We start from the raw sequence: 21,145 nt of genomic DNA, 5'->3' as shown, positions 1-21,145 counted from the left end.
CAGCTGTTTTGCTGCAATCTCATCCACAAGTCAGCTTGCATTCTGCTGTTGCACGCACAAGTCAGTCTGTCCCTTCACCTCCGCTCTCCCAAGGGCTGTGTTGTCTCCAGGAGGACAATACCCAGAACAATTCAGAAGCACGTGTCAATTTTCTCAAGTTTATCTGCAAGTGAAGATATTCTGTAATCTTCATCTTCAGCAGGTTTACCTCTACACTTACTATTTTGGAAAGGTTTTCAACACAATTTTGTGGCACTCTATTCTACATCAACGTGATTCTTACTGTTTACCTAGCATAGCACCAAAATACCTTCTTTTCGAAAGAGAACCAGAGAGACGTCTCTGATCTCATGGGGAACGCTCAGAACACGACAATTTAAAAGCTCTAATGGAAAGCAGAACAGCAACACTACTCAGACCTGGGGTCCCTAAATGGATGCTGCAGCTATATGGCCAACTGTGTAGTAGTAGCCCCCGAGATCCCAGCAAATCTCAAAATGGTTCCCAAACACTTTAAAAGCATTTTTTAGTTTATACTCTATCTAAATCACATTTAATCAGTTGTTTACAGAACTGCAACAAACTCCAACTGAAAAGGATATCTCCAGATCAGGAACATGACTTTACACCTGCACTAGCACTTGAGACAGTAACACTCACCTGAAGGGAATCAAGCAGTAATGGTAAAAGCAGAGTTACCTGTATAAACACAGCACAGCTAGAGAGCACCTCTCACAAACCTAACAAGCAGAGCTATGCTGCTAGAAGCTCAGCAGGGAAACAAGAGAAGACAAAGAAATGGAGAATGAAAGGCTGCTGAGAGGAGAGATGCCTTACAAGCTCCTTTGTAATACATTAGATCTTAAGACTGCATGTCTTCAATTGACTATACAGCTTGCTGAAAAATGCTACAGTATTGGAATCAATGGTTACACATTACATGTTCTGACAGCCTACAGAAGCCTCTCTAATAAAAACTAATCAATTAACCCTACTGAAAAAGGCAGGGTGATTCAACATGAAATTAGTATTTTCAATTAAAATACAATTTTATATTCACACCAAACATATGCCACATTTCACACTGTACTTCTGTAATAAATTTGCAGTTCAGGACTTAAATGGGTGAGTAATAATCATGCACGTGTTATAAAATATTGAAGAGTGTGCCCTTCAGCTCCAATAGCATATTGACACTAGAATGCAAGATGGTATTAGCTTCTGGAAAAGGAAACAAAATAGAGTCTGACTTGCCAGCCATGCATGCTAGAAGAGAGTAGGCTCTACCCTTTAACAGCTCAGCTTGTCCAAACTTACTGTTTTCCTGCACCCTGGCCACGAAGCCTGTGAGAGGTATCTGTGGAGTCAACTGAGGCATAGGGGGAAGGGGTGGAGCAATAGAAACTGGTAGCAACACACACACCATATCGGGAAAGTCAAATGGACAAAGAAAAAAAAAGGGAACAAACAAAAGCAGCCGTCAGTAACGAGGACCACAAAACAAAGTATGTAAAGAACAAGAACACACACACACAAGAACCTTCTTCAAGCTTGTGTTTCCAACAAGGCTGAATTCGTGGTTAGCCAATGGAGGATCAAAAGCAAAGCATGCCCGTGTTCAGCCAGGGAACAGCTGAATGAAGTGCAGGCTGTGTGGCTGGAAGCTCACAGGGTTCATGCGAAGGTTCCTGCTCTGTCACACATTTTGTGTGCTCACCTGGGGAGCACAAAATTGAGCTTTTGTTTTCTTGCTAAATAAGCATTACTCAATTTAGCAGTTCTTTTTCAAAGTGAGCTACTAGAAGTAGAGGTGATGTTTTGCAGGATTCTGGACTCCCTCTCTAAAATCAAAGTGGAGCACTGCATCAAGTGCAGCAAAGCAGCACTGACACAGAGCAAAGACAACTTTTGCAATGCACAATGTTCCAGCACCAATACTCCACATTCACACAGAGAGCACCTCCCACCACTGGGCTCTGCTGGGACAGGGGCAGTCAGCTAGCTTACTGCATTTTTTCCTCAAAAAAAGAGACCTTGTTGCTTGCTGGTAGAAAAAAAAACCAGATGGGTCTAGAGCAGAGTGGAGCTTTATGAAGTCTTCAGCGGTGAGAGGGCACCCAGCAACTTAAAAGGCTGGGAAAGGCTTCAACAGCTCTGAGTGGCTACAGGAGCGTGCAGAGCTCCCCAGGAAGCCCTTGCAAGCTCATCTTCTGCGAACTATGTGCCTGCCTGGTGAGTAATGAAACCTATGACCTCACCTGTGCTCAGAGACTCTGGGCTGACAGCCCCAGTGTTCAACTGCTCCCTGCACAGGTAGGGAATGGGAGCAGTAGGGCAAGCCACTCAAACTATCAGCTCTGGCAGGACATCTCCCCCTTCAGTGCAGGGAATATAAAGCATAAAACAAAACTTCACCCAGAAACTCAACAAAACATCAACTCATTTGCTTATACAGTGTCCCTTCTCAGTGGAATTTCTCTTGCACTGGAGCAGAGAAATTCCTGTGAAGGTGGGAATTCAGCATGGTAATAAATCCAGTTGGAACCAAATTTGAAAGAGGTTCTGTTCTTCCAAGTAAGCAACAGTTTTAAATAAAGCTTTAACTAAGATTAATGTTTGATGAATTAAAATGAAGCATTTAGTTCATTACAAAACCAATAATCAAATAAACTGTATGGGATAAATGATTGATAAAAACAGGAGAACAAACAGTGTCTCACAAAATTGAAGTAAACATCTAAGAAAAACCAGAGCATTTGTTAGCATGAAAAGTAAAATCTTAAGGCAACATGGGACCTGGGTTCAATGTCAAGACAGTAGCACTAAAAAAATAATCACCAGTTACAGAAACAGAGGAAAACAGTTTCAAGTAGCAAAACACACCCATCAAAATACTGTTTAAAAAATGCTGACCATCAGTATTTTGAAAACACCAGAGAGGCTAGATTAAGAAACAGCACCTGCATTTGAGCAAAAAATTGCTTTGGACAAATGTAAACATTCAGAAAAAGTGGTGTGCACAGCATTTAAGACAACTGAACTATTCCCAGAAGTAAAATCCTGTTTATTTAATGGAACTCAACTGTTCAGGCAGGAGGGAGTTTCTGTTGTTATGGTGAATTAATTTGGAGGAATGAGAATGTGGAGGAAAATGAAATGCCAGTATGGGTGAGCAAGAGTAGGAGGAAAATCAGGTTTGGAAAAAAAGAAAAGATAGATACTGTGTCTGCATATAAAAATACTTTCTGACAAATGTAATACTTCTAAACTACACAGAAAACTCTTCACTTCGGTGTCTCAAGTATTTTAAAAGCATTCTTTTCTTAAGAGTAAGTACACAACAGCAAACACTGGTCTAAAGAGATCTTGAACCCAAACATCAACATTTCTTTTCATAAGAAATATTCCTCTGAAGTTTAAAGACTTGGCATTCTGAACACTACCAAGAAAAAAAACATTATACAACTACCACTCCTCGATGCGTACTTGATCAAAAATTATGGAAATGGCAAGGAAGAAGTTTCCTGATAGAGCTTCCTACCAGCAGCCAAAGATCCTTATTTTGCAGATCTTTCTGCAGTGAACCCTAAGGCAGGAGGCTGCTGACTAAAACCTGCCCATGGCATCCATCCCCTCCCTCACCTCCTGCAGATGCTCCTACTAGTGTGAAAGCACAGAGAAGTTGTCTGCTAAAAGAGAGAGACTGAGCTCTTTACAAGTCAAGCTTAAAGATAAGAACAAAGGAGAAACTTGGAATCAGGAAAGCATTTAAGAAAGACACAGAGACAGCGAGGAACTGTGTGACAGGACCATGAACATTGTGTTCAGACAGTATTTTTTTGCCACTATCCAAATAGTGGGGGGTGTACTACAGCCACACCAGGTCTCCAACAAAAAAACTAACCCTGGGTTTAGTTTATGTTCTCCAAGCACACCTGAAATGCCACGTATATTGTGCCTATAATTAGACAGGCAATCCTAATAATTTCTTGTCATGAATAACAGCAAACAAGTCAGGGGGGAAAACAGTATCATTGCACATAGTGCAATCACTGTGCAATTTCAATACGGTTTTTCTTGTTTGTTTTTCCTTCTATTTCAGGAAAGAAAGTAGTAATCTCATTGATGCTTTTCATAAATGGATTAAAATGCCATGCATGCTTTTACAATCATTTTGCTCAAAACAGTTTGTGATTTCAGAGCTCAGCAGCTTACTTGAATTTTGAGAATAAAGAGGCCCGCCATTAACATGAGGTTGAGCAGAGAATGGGGCAGTCACAGAAGGATTCCGTCTGTATCCACCAGAAGATGCTGAAGAAGTGGTAGAGTTGTGTCGTGAGATTTGCCTGGTCATTGTGCCATACTGGGAACCAGGAGCTGAACCAGGAGCAGCTGAAAAGCATTAGCCAGAGGAACCAAGGAAAAGACTTAAGCAGAGCATTACTTGGGATAGAATGCAGAAAACAGAAAAAGTCCAGAACGTGGAAAATACTTGATTACAGTTCTCCAATAATTTAGATCAGTAACAGGCAATTAACAGAAAAACAAACATCCCCATTACAATCAATAATGAGAAAAAACACACAGAACATAAACCAACACTCATATAAAGGGCATTGAGAAATGCTGAGAGTACTTTGAGAGACTGGATTGGACTGGAGAAGTGAATCCAACTCTTAAGTGTATCTCAATTATACTACATGCAATAATACCCTTTATTAAAAAGCACACAGAAAAAAAATCCACATTCTACTCAAAACAGATTATTTCGATTGCAAAGCTGAACGTGCCTCCAATCTAATATAAAACAACACTAACAAAACAGTGAAACAAATGTCATGAGCTTCAGACATTTGGCACATTTATCAATCATATTTGCTGGTTGTGCTTTTATATTGATGGAATTTGTACTAACAAATCAGAATCACCAATTCCAGCTGACAAGGATGTCATTCGTTCTTCATGATAAACACCCATATTTACCTTCCACCTACTGGCTGCACACACTTCAAGGTTAACAAAACAGTTTAAGTTCTTTCAGATTAACCTCTGACAGAAAGAAAATCACACCTTGCAAACTAATGAATCTCACATATTGTAGTTGCATGAATTGACACAATTCTTAAATGCAAAAACTAGTTTGCAATAAAGTGTTTTGTGCTTTTATATACATACATCATATAATTATATAAGACACAAACAGCAAGCAGACAGAAGTTTGCAGTCCTGTGATGCTATCCAAAGTCATTTTCACTTAACACTTCAGTAAGGGAGAGTGCAAAGGGTTACGTGGGTCAAAGCCTCCAAAGCTAGTTTCATAACTCAATCAATTATCCTTGTCATCAGCCTGTGACAGGAAAGGGTGGGGTATTTTTTCCTGTCTATTTTGAAAAGTACTACTTTTAGATCCCACCCTAACTGCTACATGTAGTGCTTGAAGCAATTTCTCAAGAACTGCTAGTTCATATCCTCAAGTCTTCCAGTTTGACACCTGCCTGCAGCATTATGGAATCAAAGCCAAGCTACTGTGACAGACACTTGTGCTTTCCAGTCACTTTGTGCCCACAGAATAGAACACACACATCACCCTACACATAAACTACCATTTCTAGAGTGCAACTGCTGGCACTTAGTTTCTGCTGCAGGAGTTACACAGCCTAATAGCAATATTCAAGCAGATTCTGAGATCTTATAGATCAAATTAATTGGATCTTAGCTTAATTGGGAGCAGATTTCAAGCAACTAGCAGCCTTTTTTCCATACCTAGTGCATTTAGCTTCAGAGGCTTTAACCATGGAAAATTAGTGGAGATTAGATTTGTTGGAAAAAAAACCAAAAAAATCCCAGAACTGATTTCTGTAATAAAATCACGTAGGTCCCACTACAGAAGAAAAAACACCCTCACTGAGTTCATTAGGAAGAGGTGATTATTGATTATGCAGCATGTCTGCAATCACTTCAGCATTGTCAAGTCTCACCTATCAGACTGCCCATCGGGAGAGGTGGAGGCAGTGGTGGTGCTGGCGGGGCTCCAGGAGGAACAGAAATGTGAGCTAATAAAATAGTTTATATTCCTAATTAGGCCATATTATTAAAAGTTAAAAAAAAAGAAAGTACAGGCACTCGATAGGCTTCCCAAACAAATATAAAAATTCAACTTCTATTAACTAATACTAATTCAGACCCTGATCCTATCCAGGGCTCTGTACATGCCAATCTTTATTCTCATTTACTTTTATGGGATGCCAGATGATAGTAAGATTTCATGCCTATTTATACCACTGCAGGACCAGAAAAGGTCCTGGAAAAGTAAAGTCCACTTATGTATATAAGGAAGTGAAGACTTGTCATGCAAGAAAAAGAGAAATCTCTGCAATAGCAAAATTATACCAAAACTCCACTATTTTCTTATGTCTTATGGGCTTGCAAAACACAAAGTAAGTGACTGGGCTGGTTTGTTACTAAGATAATAATAGTAAAGAAGGACCCTACTCAATCTCACCATTCATTATTGTTAAACTCAAGGGAGTGTGCCTCCAACACTGAGAGATCGCTCATGGTTCTTTCCTCAAAGATGGCAAAGTTAGCAGAGTATTTCAGAAGCCAGTATTTCCCATTAAACATGTACATAGTTGCTGCTGCTCTCAGGGCATCCAGAAATGCCAAATTGTATACACATTTAAAATTACAATTAAGCTTTAAAAGGATACATTTGTTTCTTACTCCTCTTCCACACTCTTGATTGCCTTGTAAAAACATGGACCAGCAAAGGTATTTTAACTATCCATTATTCAGTAACTGAGTGTCCTGCAACTACTCTTGGTAAAGAATTAAAACTTTTAGACATCACTCAGCACTCATAAGTGATTTCCTGAGTAGGACTGTACTTCAGGACAGTTTGTACCCCATCATGTTTAGTCACAGGAAGCAGCTGGCAGCCTGCAGCCAGCAGGGAGGGGTCCCACATACCTGGCCCGATGGTCGGCGGTGACGGGGTAGGCACGGCAATGGGAATGCCAATACTGCTGCTGCCACTGTTCTCCCGGCTGCCACTTCCTCCACTGCTGCCACTGTGTGGAAGGATAGAATGTAAGAAAATAGTACAGAAGGTAATCTCACACCTGAGGAGTTGAAGCCGCACTAATCACCAAATATTAGGAACAGGCCTGCCCTTAAATAGGCCACAGTTGTGTCCAATAAGAAGACAAGTGCTACAAAAGAGTGGGTTAGCTGGGTGAGGAGAAAGATGGAGTTTGCTGGCTGTGCTGCAAAGAAGGAGTCAGTGCTGTGAGGAACTGCCCATGAGAAATCATCCAGAAGGTATGGAAGATTTACAATAAGGTGACAACACCACTGCACAAGAAAAACACAAGTATGAGCATCTCCTACAAAAGCATGTCAACAGCCACACTTCTTGTGTGAGCTCTTCTAGCCTAGCTCAATTACAGACTGTTGAAAAACTCCCTATTAAATGTCTCTGTCTTTACCTACAATTGCATACAGATAATCAAGTCTGGATGCATTACATTCCTAATAAATGGAATTAGCTAAGCTGATAAACATCATTATTAGTAAAATGTGCAATTAAATGCTTCAAGAAATTAAAAGGTAATCAACCATGCAAGTTCTAGGCAATGGAGTAACAATTGCAGGGGCCTTGTAATAATTGAAAGTAGTATGCTGAGGCTGGACGACTTCATGGCTAAACTCTAAATAATTATTTAGGATTAATTATGCTGTCAGCTGAAGGAACATTTCCTCTACTCAGAGCAGAACTTTAGATTGCTAAGTTTTCAACTGAGAATGGATATGATAAACCACCTGGGGTGGAGTGTGGGGCATGGTGTGCTTAATTTTCTATGTATCTAATAGTCCCCACTACCCATACACACACCTTTTATGTATAAGTTTGTTTCTAAGATGGTCTGAAAGCTAACAGTACAGCCAGCTCAAAATTTGTCTAACTAATGTTATATGATATGCAAATCAGAGGCCAGCAATGCAAAACACAGTAAACTACATAGTAAACTATTAGGTAACATTTCTAGACATGCCTTCAGAGGCTGTAACATTTATTTTCTTAGAAGGAAATGAAAAAGAATCAAAATTCAGGCAGAATCTATCCTTATTTGTATCTAAGAGCACTCCTTAGTTTAACTTTTGAATTTATATGCGTTAAATGGATAATGTAAAGGAAACTAAGCACATAAGATGTCTTGAAGCAAAAATTCATTTTAGTTCATCCATATTAATTAAGAGTACTCAGTGAAGTTCTAGTTTATTTACCACTCCTGGATAGCTATAAATCAGTCAAGAGTCAAGTGCAAACCATTCAAATATATCTCTTTAGAAAATAACATTACAAAAAAGAAAATCGGTGATCTGAAATGGAAGCCAAGATAATTCCTTCAAAATTAGTGTTCTGTCTGCTGAAGACCTTGATCCTGTCACCATGGTTGCAGCTGAATTTCTAACTGCAGCCTACATAAAAGAAGATCTTGTGAGATGGGAGTGAGGAGCATTCACAGTAGCCAGCTAAACAGACTAACGAGATCCTCATGCAGCGACATTTAGAAGTTATTTAAGTCTAACAGTATTTCATATCACCAACTGTATCTAAAATACTCTCTCATGTCAGTCCCTGTTAGTGACCTACCATGTTTAGCTACCTACTGGGAGTTTTTAAAATAAGAAAAATATTAAGAAAGAAGCTCTCTAAAATACAAGCTAACCTTTTAAATACATTGAATTCTTTAATCTGTTTTTTCCCCTGCAGTTTGAAGCCTGTGATAAAAATCAAATTGAAAAAAAATGAACTCGCTCAAGAGACACAGAGAAACGTTTAGCCTTGCAATTCAAGAAGAAAATAACAAGTTTTAAAAAGCTACACTCAGAATATTGAATATGAAGGCACTTCATGTTAGGGAAGTCAGCTATGCAGTAAAGCTCTGCTGATGCAGTGGTAGAATAACTCACCTTTTTGCCTTCCAACAAAAAGCCAAGAGGCATAAAGCTTCAAGGCTTTTCTGTGACTTTAGTAAGCATTGGCTGGCCAGGCAGAAGAGAGTTACTGTGGCAAACAGCCTACCTGTGTGTTCGTGGTCTCTGGTTCAAGGAAGCTGTCCTGCCTGGACTGTGCTGACTGCCCAGCCTGGCAGGGCTGGTCATGTAATCATTCGGGACTGTTGGCGGTTTGACTGGCTCCAGGGTTTTGTAAGGAGTATTTCGTCTGGTCAAGACAAAAAAGATTTGAAGACAGAAAGATAAAGAAACAGTAGATTAGAAGGATAAATAAGTGAAGTTGTAAATCCATTTGTTTTCTAAATTTTTTGTGAAAGATCATGGCAGTGACCCACACTGTGACATATTAAAATTCCAACGGGCAGGGTAGACAGGTCACACTCAACAGCCCAAAGTACTCTTACATAGATCCATACAAGTTGGCCTACAGCACACAGACTGGTCAAAAAGCCTAACTAAACTAACCACCTGAAATACATTATTTGAGCAACCTAACACACAATAGCTACATCTCACAACACTCTGGGTAAACCGTCAGCACGTGACAAATTTCCGTTGTACCAATCTCTTCTTCCCTCCCCCCCTTCCCTTCCCATCAGAATCCTTTCCAAAAGTATTCTTGGCTAAAGGTATTCATCTCATTAAGACATCAGCAAGGCTGAATCAAGATTCACAGAACAAGTGACATTTGCAATCACCAGTGCTTCTCCTAGGAGCACTGCTTCACACAGTAATCAAGCACCTCATCTCACATAAACAGATCTGAAAGTGCCTCATAGATAACCTTCACTGTCTCCATTTTGTGGCCCAAGGAAGAGAAGCCCAGAGAACTCCAACTGAGCAGGCTGCATCAAGTCAGAAATATAACACAGATCTTTTGAGATGTATTTACCAGACCCATTACTGCCATAAGAACAGCGCATTTATTGCACTGAATCGCAGAGCTCTTCAGTTCTCAGCAGTAACTGACAGGTCCATTGCAAAATACAGAATTTGGCAATGCACCAGAGCTAAGCAAAAACAAAAAGACCGAACTGTTGGCATTTAATAATTTGTTAAATTACTGGTTATAACAGAGTTGCTAAGTTATACAGCTTCCTGGTATTTTAAGAAACTTACTGACTTTCTCTCTACACTGTGAAAAGCAACAGTACTAAACTTACTTTTCAAGGTTATTTCAGTTGGAAGCACAGTAACAGTATTCTCTGCTTATCATTTTTATTTGGTAGTCCTTAGATCTCTACTACTTACAACCAGAATACAAAATTTCTTCTTTTTTCGACAACTGATCTCTTTTGGCAGATCTATAGGTGGTGACACCCTGCATATTAAAATCATCTAGACTTCTTCATATAGACAAGCTAATTTACAAACACCACAGTATCTGGAAACAGTTACAGTATTTCCACTTTTTTCTTTAAGAGATTTTAATAATAAATTGTTATAGATGGAAGACAAAGAACTGTTACAGATAGAAGACTGCTCAGAATTCCCCACCTCACTGTCCTCCAATGTTTCAGGGTGATGCTGGGAGCCCTTGCCACCAGGGAGAGCTACAGGGAGCCCAGAACCTTGCTTTGCTCCAGAACCCTCAAGGAATGATTTCCAACTACTCCCACCACATCCAGTTCCAGCAATTCGCTTATTCTTCCATGGTAGTTCAAACCAGAGCACCCAATGATTTCCACAATCTCTCTCTGGTCCTGTGAAGAGACTCCTGCTTACTTCATCCCCTTCTGCTTTTCACTCTGCTGATTTCCATGCAGGACTCCCTTTAGATAGTCCTGCCCTGGAGGGACAAGCTGCACAACAGGCAGCACCTACTTTAAGACCAATGTTGCTCATTCTGGTTTTATATACTTATCTCCGTTTTCTGGATCAAAGGGAGCAGAGTAGCATCCTTGCGGTTTCCAGCGATTTTTTTCTGCATAAATTAGGGTAAGTCATGCCTGTGATATTTCATGCCTTGGCAGAACACGGCTGCTCAAGACAAGAACTGTACTTCCTGAACAAGAAGGGCAGATAGAAATCTCTCTTACAAACCCACATTATTCCTCCCCCTCAGCCAACTGCTGCCGCTTGTCAAGCTCATCTGGAAATGACATTCAGCTGATTAATCCTTATCAGGCATCAGCCAAGGCAACCAAACAGCTCTGGCTTGTTCAGGGGGGAGTATTGAGAGAGGCAGCTCACCAGTACATCAACGCTTCTGTTTCACTAGCAAGCATCCAAGAGGACATGAAAGTGCTACCCAGGTTCCCAGAACTGATAAACAACTCTCTCAGCTGGGATAAGAGACACAATTGGAATACTGATTTCATGCCCTTGAGCAACGGGAATTTTCAGAAAACATGCTGAGGAAACCTCTAGGTTAATTTCTCTGTGGAGTATGCAGCAAACACTACCACCATAGCATCAAATAGGGATTAAAAATCACTCAGTCCTCAACAAAAAGAGTTGCTGCTTCTAATTTTCCTTGATCATTGCTCCTGATCTCCACCCTGCTCCATCTCAGTACTCCTCATTTTTCCAGCATCCTGCCTCTCTGAGACAAAATACCTGGAGCCACCACAACTATGCTAGCCAGCTTTACAGTGCCTCAGTCCCCCACAGTATAAGGAGAGGGCTGAGTGTGACAAACAAGTAGAGAAACAAGTAGAAGGTCATTTAGGATGTCTTTTGGAAGATCTTGCACAGTTGGACAAAACCATACGGCACGTGCACTGAGCTTCTCCAGTATTAAAGTTTTGGTCTCTAGCAACAACTACTTGCTGGCATACCAAGATAAGCAGATTTCACTCCCCACAGGCCACAGCAGCAAAACAGATACAGGGAACTCTGCTCACGGTGGGACTTGGGAATAGCAAAATCCTTCCTCATTTAAGTATAAAAATGAAAATGCACAAGCCAGCAAGAATCAATGTTGCCACAATGCCATAAATTTTGCTTAGATAATGCAACAACTACAGCACAAACAGGCACTTCATAGCTCTTCTAATATTAAGAAATGAGTAGACAAGAACTTTACTCATAAAGTCCTTCCCCCACTGAAGCTAAAACTTTAGGATTTGTTTCTGTCACTAAGGATTTCTTCCCAAAAGTCAGGAATAACAACAGCCTCCTCATTTACCTATATCCATATTAAATCCTTCCCTGTGAAAAAAAATTCTTGCAGTCATCCTGAAAACAAGAGTCAATGCAGCTGAAGGAGTTCATACAGAAAGGGATATTGTGAGTTTTTTTTTTTTTTGCTAAAGGCAACCAGAATTTCCATCTATCCATGAATTTAAGAAACACCAACACTGGCACAATTAAAAATTTCTATTACACAGGAGGGACCAGCCAGTCCATTCTTACCCCAGAGTTCCCCGGCCTGACATGGGAGGACTTGGTGGTTTTTGTGTAGGCGGATTTGTTCTTGACAAGGTGCCAGTTCTTGCAGGCTGGTTATTTCCATGCTGAAATAAGGGAAAACATGATTTTATTTTTATAACAGAGCAGCTCTATTACTGACAGCTTTTTTTTTTTTTAAGTGTAAGAATATGAAGTGAGAATTCCCAGACAGCTGTCAAACAACAAGTTTTCAGCTACACACGAGACAGACACCAGTAAATACAAAGAGTCTAAACACAAGCTTAATGTTATTTTCACTATTAATTAACAACAGACATCAGAAAGGTAGGCAATTGACAAGTTCATGCACAAATGTCTTCTATCATTTTTTTCCTTAAAGGGAAGCCACATTTGTATTCATTGTCATTGGGATGTTAATAATTTAAATCAAACTTTAACACTGACTGTAAAATACAGCCAGTATAGCCCACAATTTCTCAGTCTGCCCCTGCTATATGACTAGCAGAGTCATTCAGGTTGTCTGGGAAGTCTCCTGCAAAAAATGTAAGTGAAGGGAATCAAGGCATCTACTGAATTCAGAGCAAAGCACTATATGTGTTAGAGAAATTAATGTATCTATGTATAAATGCAGATGTCAATGTATCGCAGATATATTGACACGCTAAATGCTGTAAATGAAAAAAAAAGTATAGCGTGTTTAATCTAGGTATCCTATGGAAAGCAGAAGAGAGTGTAAGAGAGCACTAGTTTTCAGTTTTAATGGCTCTGCAGCCTCTACTATCAGTCACATGAGGCACTGTGGGTCAAAGGAGAAATAACACTTCTTACCTTGGCTTTTAGCCACTTAACGTTGGCAAAAAAAGGGGGGGAAAAAGGTAGAAATTAATGGCAGATCCATCACAACTGATATGACAGGTTAAACTAAGATAATTACATTTTAAAGAAATCATTTGTGTCTACTGATACTTAGCTCATCCCAGTACACTAAGAGAGATTCTGCTGTGTCAGTTATTGAAAATTCAGTGTCTGACGAAGTGACCACAGGAAAAGCACTTGTGTCAAAATTAAGTTTAGCTAAGCTTTGCCAGATATGTCTGCCAGGTTCCTCATGGGCAGTAAAGAGTTGAAAAGCCCTCTGCTGACCATTCAAGTCCAAAACCACATCAGTGCTATTTCAATGGCAATATGCACTTAAGAATTCGTTCACAAAACCACAGTTTCAGCAATATGCAAAGAATTGACAGGCCTGTTGCTTTTACACTTAACCTCCACATGTTTTCAAGAAATCCTAGCTGCTGCATTGAATGGTAAATAAAGAAAAGGGAATTTTTAAACAGGATGAGCAGCAGCGCCTTTCACCTCTGGTTTATTGATTGAAATCTGATTCAAGCCAGCACAACGCTGGCTGCTCAAAACTGTTTTGGCAGGGATATAATGATTGTTATTCTGAAATTTTACCTCTTAGAATCAAGTCATTATATGACTCCACTGTATCATTTTAACAGCCTTCATGATTGCAGGGGGGAAAACCATCAAAACTTGGCCTCATGAGGAAAATGTAACATTTTAAATAAACTGAAGTTCTCTCATTTTTGGGGGAAGCAAGGGGGTCATGGGAGCAAGGGTCAGGGGGATAGGCAGTCATATTTTTGAAAGGGTTAATTTCACCAATTAAAAAAAAAAGTAAATAAAAATACCCAAACCAAAACTACCTCAATGGTTTTTTTGAGGTTGTTTGGAATTAAATTGTTACTTCCAGAACAAGCCTTCACAGGCAGAGCATTTCAAACTGTGAGTTTGCATCTTCTCCTCCTCCTCCAAGAAACACAGACTAGTGTAAAGGCATCCATTAACTCAGTAAAACAAAGTAATTAAAACATGCAATACAGCAAACGTGCATTTGAGACTTCTGACAGGGTCTGCAAAACCAATGAAAAACAGCTTGCTTACAGCTTAAAAAGTTTGGTTTACCAATCAAATGAGGTTGAAAGCCACTGCCCTTAAATTATTCATATTACAAGAATAGGAACATAAATCCTGTTCCAAAATTCAGATTAAAAAGTCTAGCTCTGGTAAGTAAATTTGAAGGTCAATCCATTTACTCCTAGCCTGGGCAAAAGTTCATCAGCAGAATTCACAGGCATTTAAACCACTTCTGACCCCACATACTCATTTCATGGATAAACATGCAGATTCAGTTCCCAAGATGCCAGAGTACTCTCCCAAGTAGTGTATTTTTAAAACAGGCTTTTAGTAATGAAATTTGCTTTCTCTTCTCACAGGAATATGTGACCCTTCCCCTTACTTCACCAGTTGCCAACAGCAATGGCATAATACAAGGAATTTGTTAAAGGAGGCCAAAAAAATGAAACTCTTGGTTCTGTCCTTCCCCAGCAGACACAGCTAGAAACTTTTTTGAAAGCTTAAAAGGAAGGGTGGCACGGTTTCTTATCCAGCCACTAGTACTAAATTTGCCTGCCTCAAAAAAAAAGGAAAAAGCTTCCTTCCTTTCCTTCCCTTGTGCAGTGTCACTCAGCATTTATGGTCAGTACCTTCCCTCCCCCTCCTAATCCCTGTTAAATTCTGTCTCCACTGCAGTGACAGTATGAATATCAACATGTAGCAATGATTCACTTCATCTTCTTCTTATTTCAAACCTTTCTACTGCTAAGTTCACCAAACATTTATCTGAAGTCCAACAGCTCTTGACCTTTATTCCTGTCCCTAGGACTACAGCAGGTGAGCTTCATCTCTTTTGCTAGCAGTTAAACACTATACAGACAGATACACACATGATTGTTCAGAAGAATTAGAAACTGTTGTCATACTGCTTTCTATATGAAAAAAGGTCTGTAGATCTCCTCTCTGTTGTTGTCAATATAAACAAGAGTCATACAAGCAGGAAAACAGAAGGCCACAACACAAAAGGAACTGGGATTCACATGGGAAAGCAACTCCTGATCCAAAAGACCTAAGTAAGGGGGGAAAGCAAATGAACCAAAGCAATATGAACCATATGGCTATCTAATCATGGTTAACAAGCTAATTAATTAGGAGGAGACTTTTTTTTTAACTTATTGGCTGAGCTTATTAGGTCAACATTGCTGCATTTCCTGGTCTGAAAACCAAATGTGATGCTTTCCAAGCAATTAAAAACCTGCCTGGAATCAAGAACAGTTTATGCAGCAGGGTCTAGATTCAGTGTGATTTGAAGAAGAAGGTGAAAAAAGGCAGCAGAAAACCTAAAGGAGTGGCAGATATGTGCTTTATGTATATGCAAACATCTCTCTACAAATGCCTCTAGGCCTGACAGCCTGTTAGGAGAACACAACCATCACCAAGTGCCTGATCAGTACCAGGAAGGTCAGAGCCAAGAAGGAGGGACATGCAGGGCATGAGGAGGAGAAGTGGTAGCATGCACACAGTTCACAGCTTGAAGAGAGAAGAGACTGTTCTGAGAGGGTATAAAATAAGAGACAGGAGGTGTAAAATGAAAAAAGCTTAGTTAAATGAAGAGCATTGCTGAGAACTCCAGCAGAAGCTGTGAGGAGCATGATTCCCTTCTCCTGCTACTTGTATTACTGCACACACAGGAGACAGTTCTCAACCCAATACCAGCATCCTGGATGACACACATCAGAACAAAAACAGTCTGTAGGCTTGCTGGGGATGCTTGTGATGCTGAGGGTGAGAACTAGACAGACCAGGATGTTCCCAGAAAGGAAACAGGACAGGCAGCAGTACTGGTTGGGGTTTCTTGCAATGATATAGCAGATGATGTTTTAAGGAAGCAAGCAGAAAAATCTTGTCTTTCCAGGGAAAACCCAACAAGCATGTGGCTGTCCTGTATAAAGCTTTAAGGGCTGTCACAAAACTAGGAGAAAGAAACCACAACCTCAGGTTCGAGAAATAAGAGTCAATGCTGCTCATTTCCAAAATGTTACAGCTAGAGCAGTGACACATCCATAGGGTTAGGACAGCATGGGAGAGCAGGCTGGCCTAGGACTGAGAGCCAGCAATGGGCTGGAAAGGAGCAAAGCAATTAAAGCAACAGGCAGAACAGGTGTTTGCAACAGCCATGCAAGGCATTTATCAAAGCCAAAATTGAGCCTGTTCCTGTAACTCATGCCAGGAATCCAAAGCACCTGGACTTCAGAACTTCAGCTGTGGGTTTGCAAGGGCAAGTAATGACTGCTAGTACCTAGAGACTTATTTGCTAGTACCAAGAGACTTATTTGCTTAAGGCAACTCTTTTGGCAGTTCCAGCATACTCAGATCTGGTAGTCTGAAGAGTACAAAAAGACCTGCTGCCAAAGGCAGTACTGCAGATTGCTGTACCTGAGGTCAAAGGGACAAGACCAAGATTGGCATGAAAAGAGTGTGAGGAAATCAAAAGTACACACTCATAGTCAGAGGATGTCAAGACATCAAGGGACTCCACGGGCTGGCCTCAGGAGGCAGCCATCTAACTGTTTTTAATAGTTTTCATGCCAAGTAACAAGTCATGGGGGAACATTAGTCATGATTCAGGGAACTATAAATCTATCATTTGAGCTATAAACTGTGCTTGGAAAACTAGGGGTAGGGATGACTGCAAATTTGCTCACTTATGTGAGCAAATTTATCTGTAAGGACACAAAAGACCACCTGCACACAGAAGCAAAATCCTTATCATGCTGATATTCAGCAAGTTTCTCCTGCACATTTCAGCTATGAACTCCCCAATTTCAGAGCGCAGAAACTTCAAATCTCTATGCAGGTTGTGCTTCCCCTGCTGTATTCGCTCATTATTTCTCTGACTCCTGAATTTAAAGAGCCAATTTCACTCTATATCTTGCTATATGTAGGATGACTGAAAGAGGTCATTAAAGACCACTCAATATAAATGCTCTTCAATGGAAACAAGGGTTCAAAGTATGCCAGTTTGATCTCCATTAACAGTAAGTATCTGGCAAACTTGAAACTTTTATACATGGGGTTTGTAAAAGCAATATTCAGCCTAAGACAGGTTATCTTTGACCAGTAATCACAGTTGTCACAGAAAAAACCCCACTTGGTCACTCTTGACTCTTTAGTCAACTTCCCTTTTACTTAAAAAGGTACTTCCTTTATGAGTCATGGGAGAATGCCCCTACAGAAAGGTAGCTGGCCAAAAGATCTTTTGAAATGCTATTATATGTGTGCAGCTAGGCAATTCTGCACAAGATTGCCTCTTCTCTCATTGGTGAGGCAGTTCTGAAATATGACATGGTGACACAGAGCAAGAAAAACAGAAGCTGGAAAGGTCCTTGTATGTGAGGTAAGGATTGAGGAAATGATAAAGTAAAGCACCAAGCCTAGAACATGGTTTCCTTACAGAAATCAAGATACAGAGTTTGGTAGAATATGTAATCAAAGATGTTCAGCAAGCAGATTGTATATGGGTGTCAGATACTCAGGATAAAACACTTCTGCCACACTAGTCTGGTGCAGTTTTAAAGAAATTATGCCTCTGTCTCAATTTTCTTATCAGAATGCCTATATTTCCTTATAGTCTATAGTAAAGCAGACTATTTTCAGGAAAGGTAGTTTTCAAATTAATATTTCTTTAAAAATTGAATATGTAGGTAAGTTTGTCTTCAGGGAAATTTAACCTGTGCTGCTAATATTTGCAACCGAGTCATCAGTCTTCTGTTAATGGAAACCAGATGTAGTTCATCAGTATTGCTTCTCTCTCTCTCTTTTTTTTTTTTTTTTTTTTTCATTTAACTTTCCAATTAAAAAGCATTAGCATACAAAAACCTGTTGTGGATGATAGACAAACTGAACGTTGCTCTCTCAGCACTCCCTAGTCTTGTTCAGAGAAAGATACATGGATTCCTGCTTTTAAATAGTTCGACTTTTCAGTTGAGTTGGTGACATTGAATCTAACTACAATAAAGTAAGACTAGCATAAAAAAAATTAGAAAATAAAGAGACTTCAAAGTGTTGCATTTCTTTTGCAAGCTGAAAGGCTTGAAACCTACATTATGTCAGATGACACTGGGCACGCTTCTGACTTTCCAGTAGCAAGTGCCCTATGGAAAGCACACAGTATTAACACTCACAACAGAGTCATTAGAGTTGGCAACAGGAAGTTCCTTTTTCCCCCAGAGAAGCATTCTTTACCCTACAGCAATATTTACTGTTTGGCCTGACCCCAGAGGGATGATGTGACATTAATGAAATTGGCAACATGACATCCTTTGAAGCGTGAATGTCTGACAGAGGCTGGGAAGGGGACAAAGGCAGCAGCAGCTCCAGCTCAGAATCTCTATCTCACTTGGGTTTTATTAGGGTGAATTATTTAAAATTTAATATTCCAGCAGCTACACATAAAAAGTCTTATCCTAAAGGGTAAGTAAGCTTGATTAGGTAGCCTTTCACCCTCCCATCAGCATCTCATCTGCATTTTCGTTTTGCACTGACACAGATATAAGCATGGACTGCAGACAAGCAGGACATGCTGAGAAGGGTAAGAGCAAGACTCCCTTCTCTAAGCTTAGTGTTTATCAAGTTCTGACCCAATCCCTACTTTAAGGGAGTCCTTCCCACTTCCATTTGCTTGAGAAAGATTTCTGACTGCTTAACTCCTGTTTAACTTTCTGGGCACAAAAGCTTCTTACAGCTTTCATGTGCCAAATGAAAATTTCTTTATAGTGACAAAATTACAATTTTTTCCCTTAAAAATAAAACTGAAAAGGGATCAATCTTCATATACAATTGAAGTTTGGTTTTGAAGAACTATTAGTTCCACAAAATAAACTTGATCCAATTACAGCTGTTGGGCATTTCAATTAGGCATGCACTCAACATTTTATCTGCCTTTAACCATAAGGCATCATCACTTCAATTTCCTACTTAGCTGCCATTTTACAAACTGCTGCAATTCTACCTGCCTTCTATTCAAAAAGAAGATTATTATAAATTCAAAGGCCAATTTGAATTTGGTTTTTAAGTGGAAATTTAAGGTTTTTAAGGCAGCTTCCAAAGCTTCTTCCTTCTCACCGCTCTTAAACTAAGGATTTTCTGTATGAGTAATTGTGTTTGACCTATTTATTTGCTGGCACAGTATTTTTTTCTTTCCTTTCACAAAAAAAAAAAAGGAGAAAAGGAGGAAGGAAATGTTAAAGTAGCCTCTGCCTAATAATTTTAAACCAAACTCTACACAGGAAGGTACATAAAAACACTTACTCTTGTTTACAAAGAATTACTTTAGCTACAATCCCCTATGCCTGAGGGTGACAGCTGAGCAACCATTTAACAGACCAGCAAAAATGCCTCCCTGTGTGTTTCTTGGAGCCATCACCATATATTTGTATTGCAAAGGAAAGCCTTCTTGCTAGCAAACCAACTTTACAAGCCCTCCAGATTTGGACTGATGCCAGCCTCAGCTTCATAGGGACATATATTAGGGAAAAAAATAGCAATTTTTGGAGACATTGTCTGTATCTGTCCCTGCAAAGGGAAGGGGCAGGGAGTGCAACAGCTGGGGCACTTTGGGGCTGCCATGGAGGTTTCAGGCTGAAAGAGAAAGCACCTGTGATCCTAGGATGCTCCACAAAAGCTTTTCAACCAAGATCGTGCTGGAGGAGGAAACAGCACTGCCTTCCAAGGACGTGTCTCCCATCAGTGAGGAAACTGCTATGGAGAGCAGCTGCCTTCCCACCACTGCCACCTCCACCCTCACCTGCCCCCACAGAAATTGCTGCATGCATGGGAGACACAGGGGGGCATGCAGAGCCCTTCTCCATGCCCCAAGCACATGCATCTGCTTCTGCATCCTTTCCACACAGCCACAACAAGCAGAGACAAACAAAGAAAATGAAGTGTGAGTATACACACGAGGTGGTTTTGCATTGGCTCAGATGGAAGACATATGGTGAAGACAGCATTTACCCTGAGGATGACATACCTCCCTAATTTCATTATTTAACTCTGTGAGACATTTTTATCTACACTTTCCATATGAAACAATTCAGGATCACCTTATAAAATATACTGCATATTCAAACAACATTTTTCCTAGGATCAATATTTAAATACGTAAAAGCAGAGACAGGGTATAATCCAGTTGAATCCAATATCCTTGTTTTCTCCTCCTTGTATTTTTCCTTTATGTTTCTTTATCAAATCCTACACCAGAAGAGAGTCCCACTAACAGCAATAAATTGTCGTCTACAGATTTCAAAGTGTTGTATAATTTTTATACCTAAATGCCAATATATGAGTTGTGCTGTATCTGATTGACAGTTGGTATAACAGAAAACATTCAAGGATCTGCAAGTTAGTCAAACTGACAACTGTTCTAAGCAGACCTCAAACTTCTTTTTCTCTAGAAAAACATGCTTTCCAAGGCCTTATTGGACATGCTGCTGTCCAATTTGGGGTGAAATCTTTGCCCAAGAAAATAAGACTTAACAGAGACTGAAGCATCTTTTAAGACCACTCTGGACGAGACAAGTTTGTAATTCAGTTTATTGTATGTTCTCCCCTAACTGCAGATTCAAGAGGCAACTCAGATTCTCAGCATCATCTTTCATTTGTGCTGACTTCCAACAGGACTTGGTCCAGCTTCTGAAGTTGTTTTGGTTTGATTTTCTGGTAACATCACTGCCTACACCTATGTGACTAAGTAAGCTACTTCCGTCAGAACCTCGATGTGTGTCACACTCTTGGAATCCAAGTAATAAGACAGCTAAAACATTTAATTTGTCATTAACTCAGCACACTCTTTTCAACAGTGTCTCTA

The 21,145-nt window shown here is 40.0% G+C and overlaps 1 protein-coding gene across 8 annotated transcripts in view; it reads right to left on the bottom strand.

The window, feature by feature from the left end:
• The window catches only part of ABI1 (abl interactor 1), a 76,221-nt gene that overhangs the window by 5,524 nt on the left and 49,552 nt on the right, over nucleotides 1–21,145 (bottom strand). The window contains exons 4-10 of one of the 8 annotated variants that reach the window (XM_030943672.1): nucleotides 13,204–13,218; nucleotides 12,379–12,479; nucleotides 9,089–9,229; nucleotides 6,970–7,070; nucleotides 5,979–6,053; nucleotides 4,216–4,392; nucleotides 1,318–1,404 (exon numbers count right to left, since the gene is read on the bottom strand). In XM_030943672.1, coding sequence (XP_030799532.1) covers nucleotides 1,318–1,404; nucleotides 4,216–4,392; nucleotides 5,979–6,053; nucleotides 6,970–7,070; nucleotides 9,089–9,229; nucleotides 12,379–12,479; nucleotides 13,204–13,218 — 697 coding nt within the window. The remainder of the gene's footprint in view (nucleotides 1–1,317; nucleotides 1,405–4,215; nucleotides 4,393–5,978; nucleotides 6,054–6,969; nucleotides 7,071–9,088; nucleotides 9,230–12,378; nucleotides 12,480–13,203; nucleotides 13,219–21,145) is intronic. The other 7 variants (XM_030943668.1, XM_030943667.1, XM_030943666.1 and 4 more) reach the window with 7 other exon arrangements.

Source organism: Camarhynchus parvulus, chromosome 2, assembly GCF_901933205.1.
Source record: "Camarhynchus parvulus chromosome 2, STF_HiC, whole genome shotgun sequence".
NCBI classification, from domain to species: domain Eukaryota; kingdom Metazoa; phylum Chordata; class Aves; order Passeriformes; family Thraupidae; genus Camarhynchus; species Camarhynchus parvulus.
Note: the sequence above shows the minus strand (reverse complement) of the source record. Positions and strands in the feature narration are given on the sequence as shown.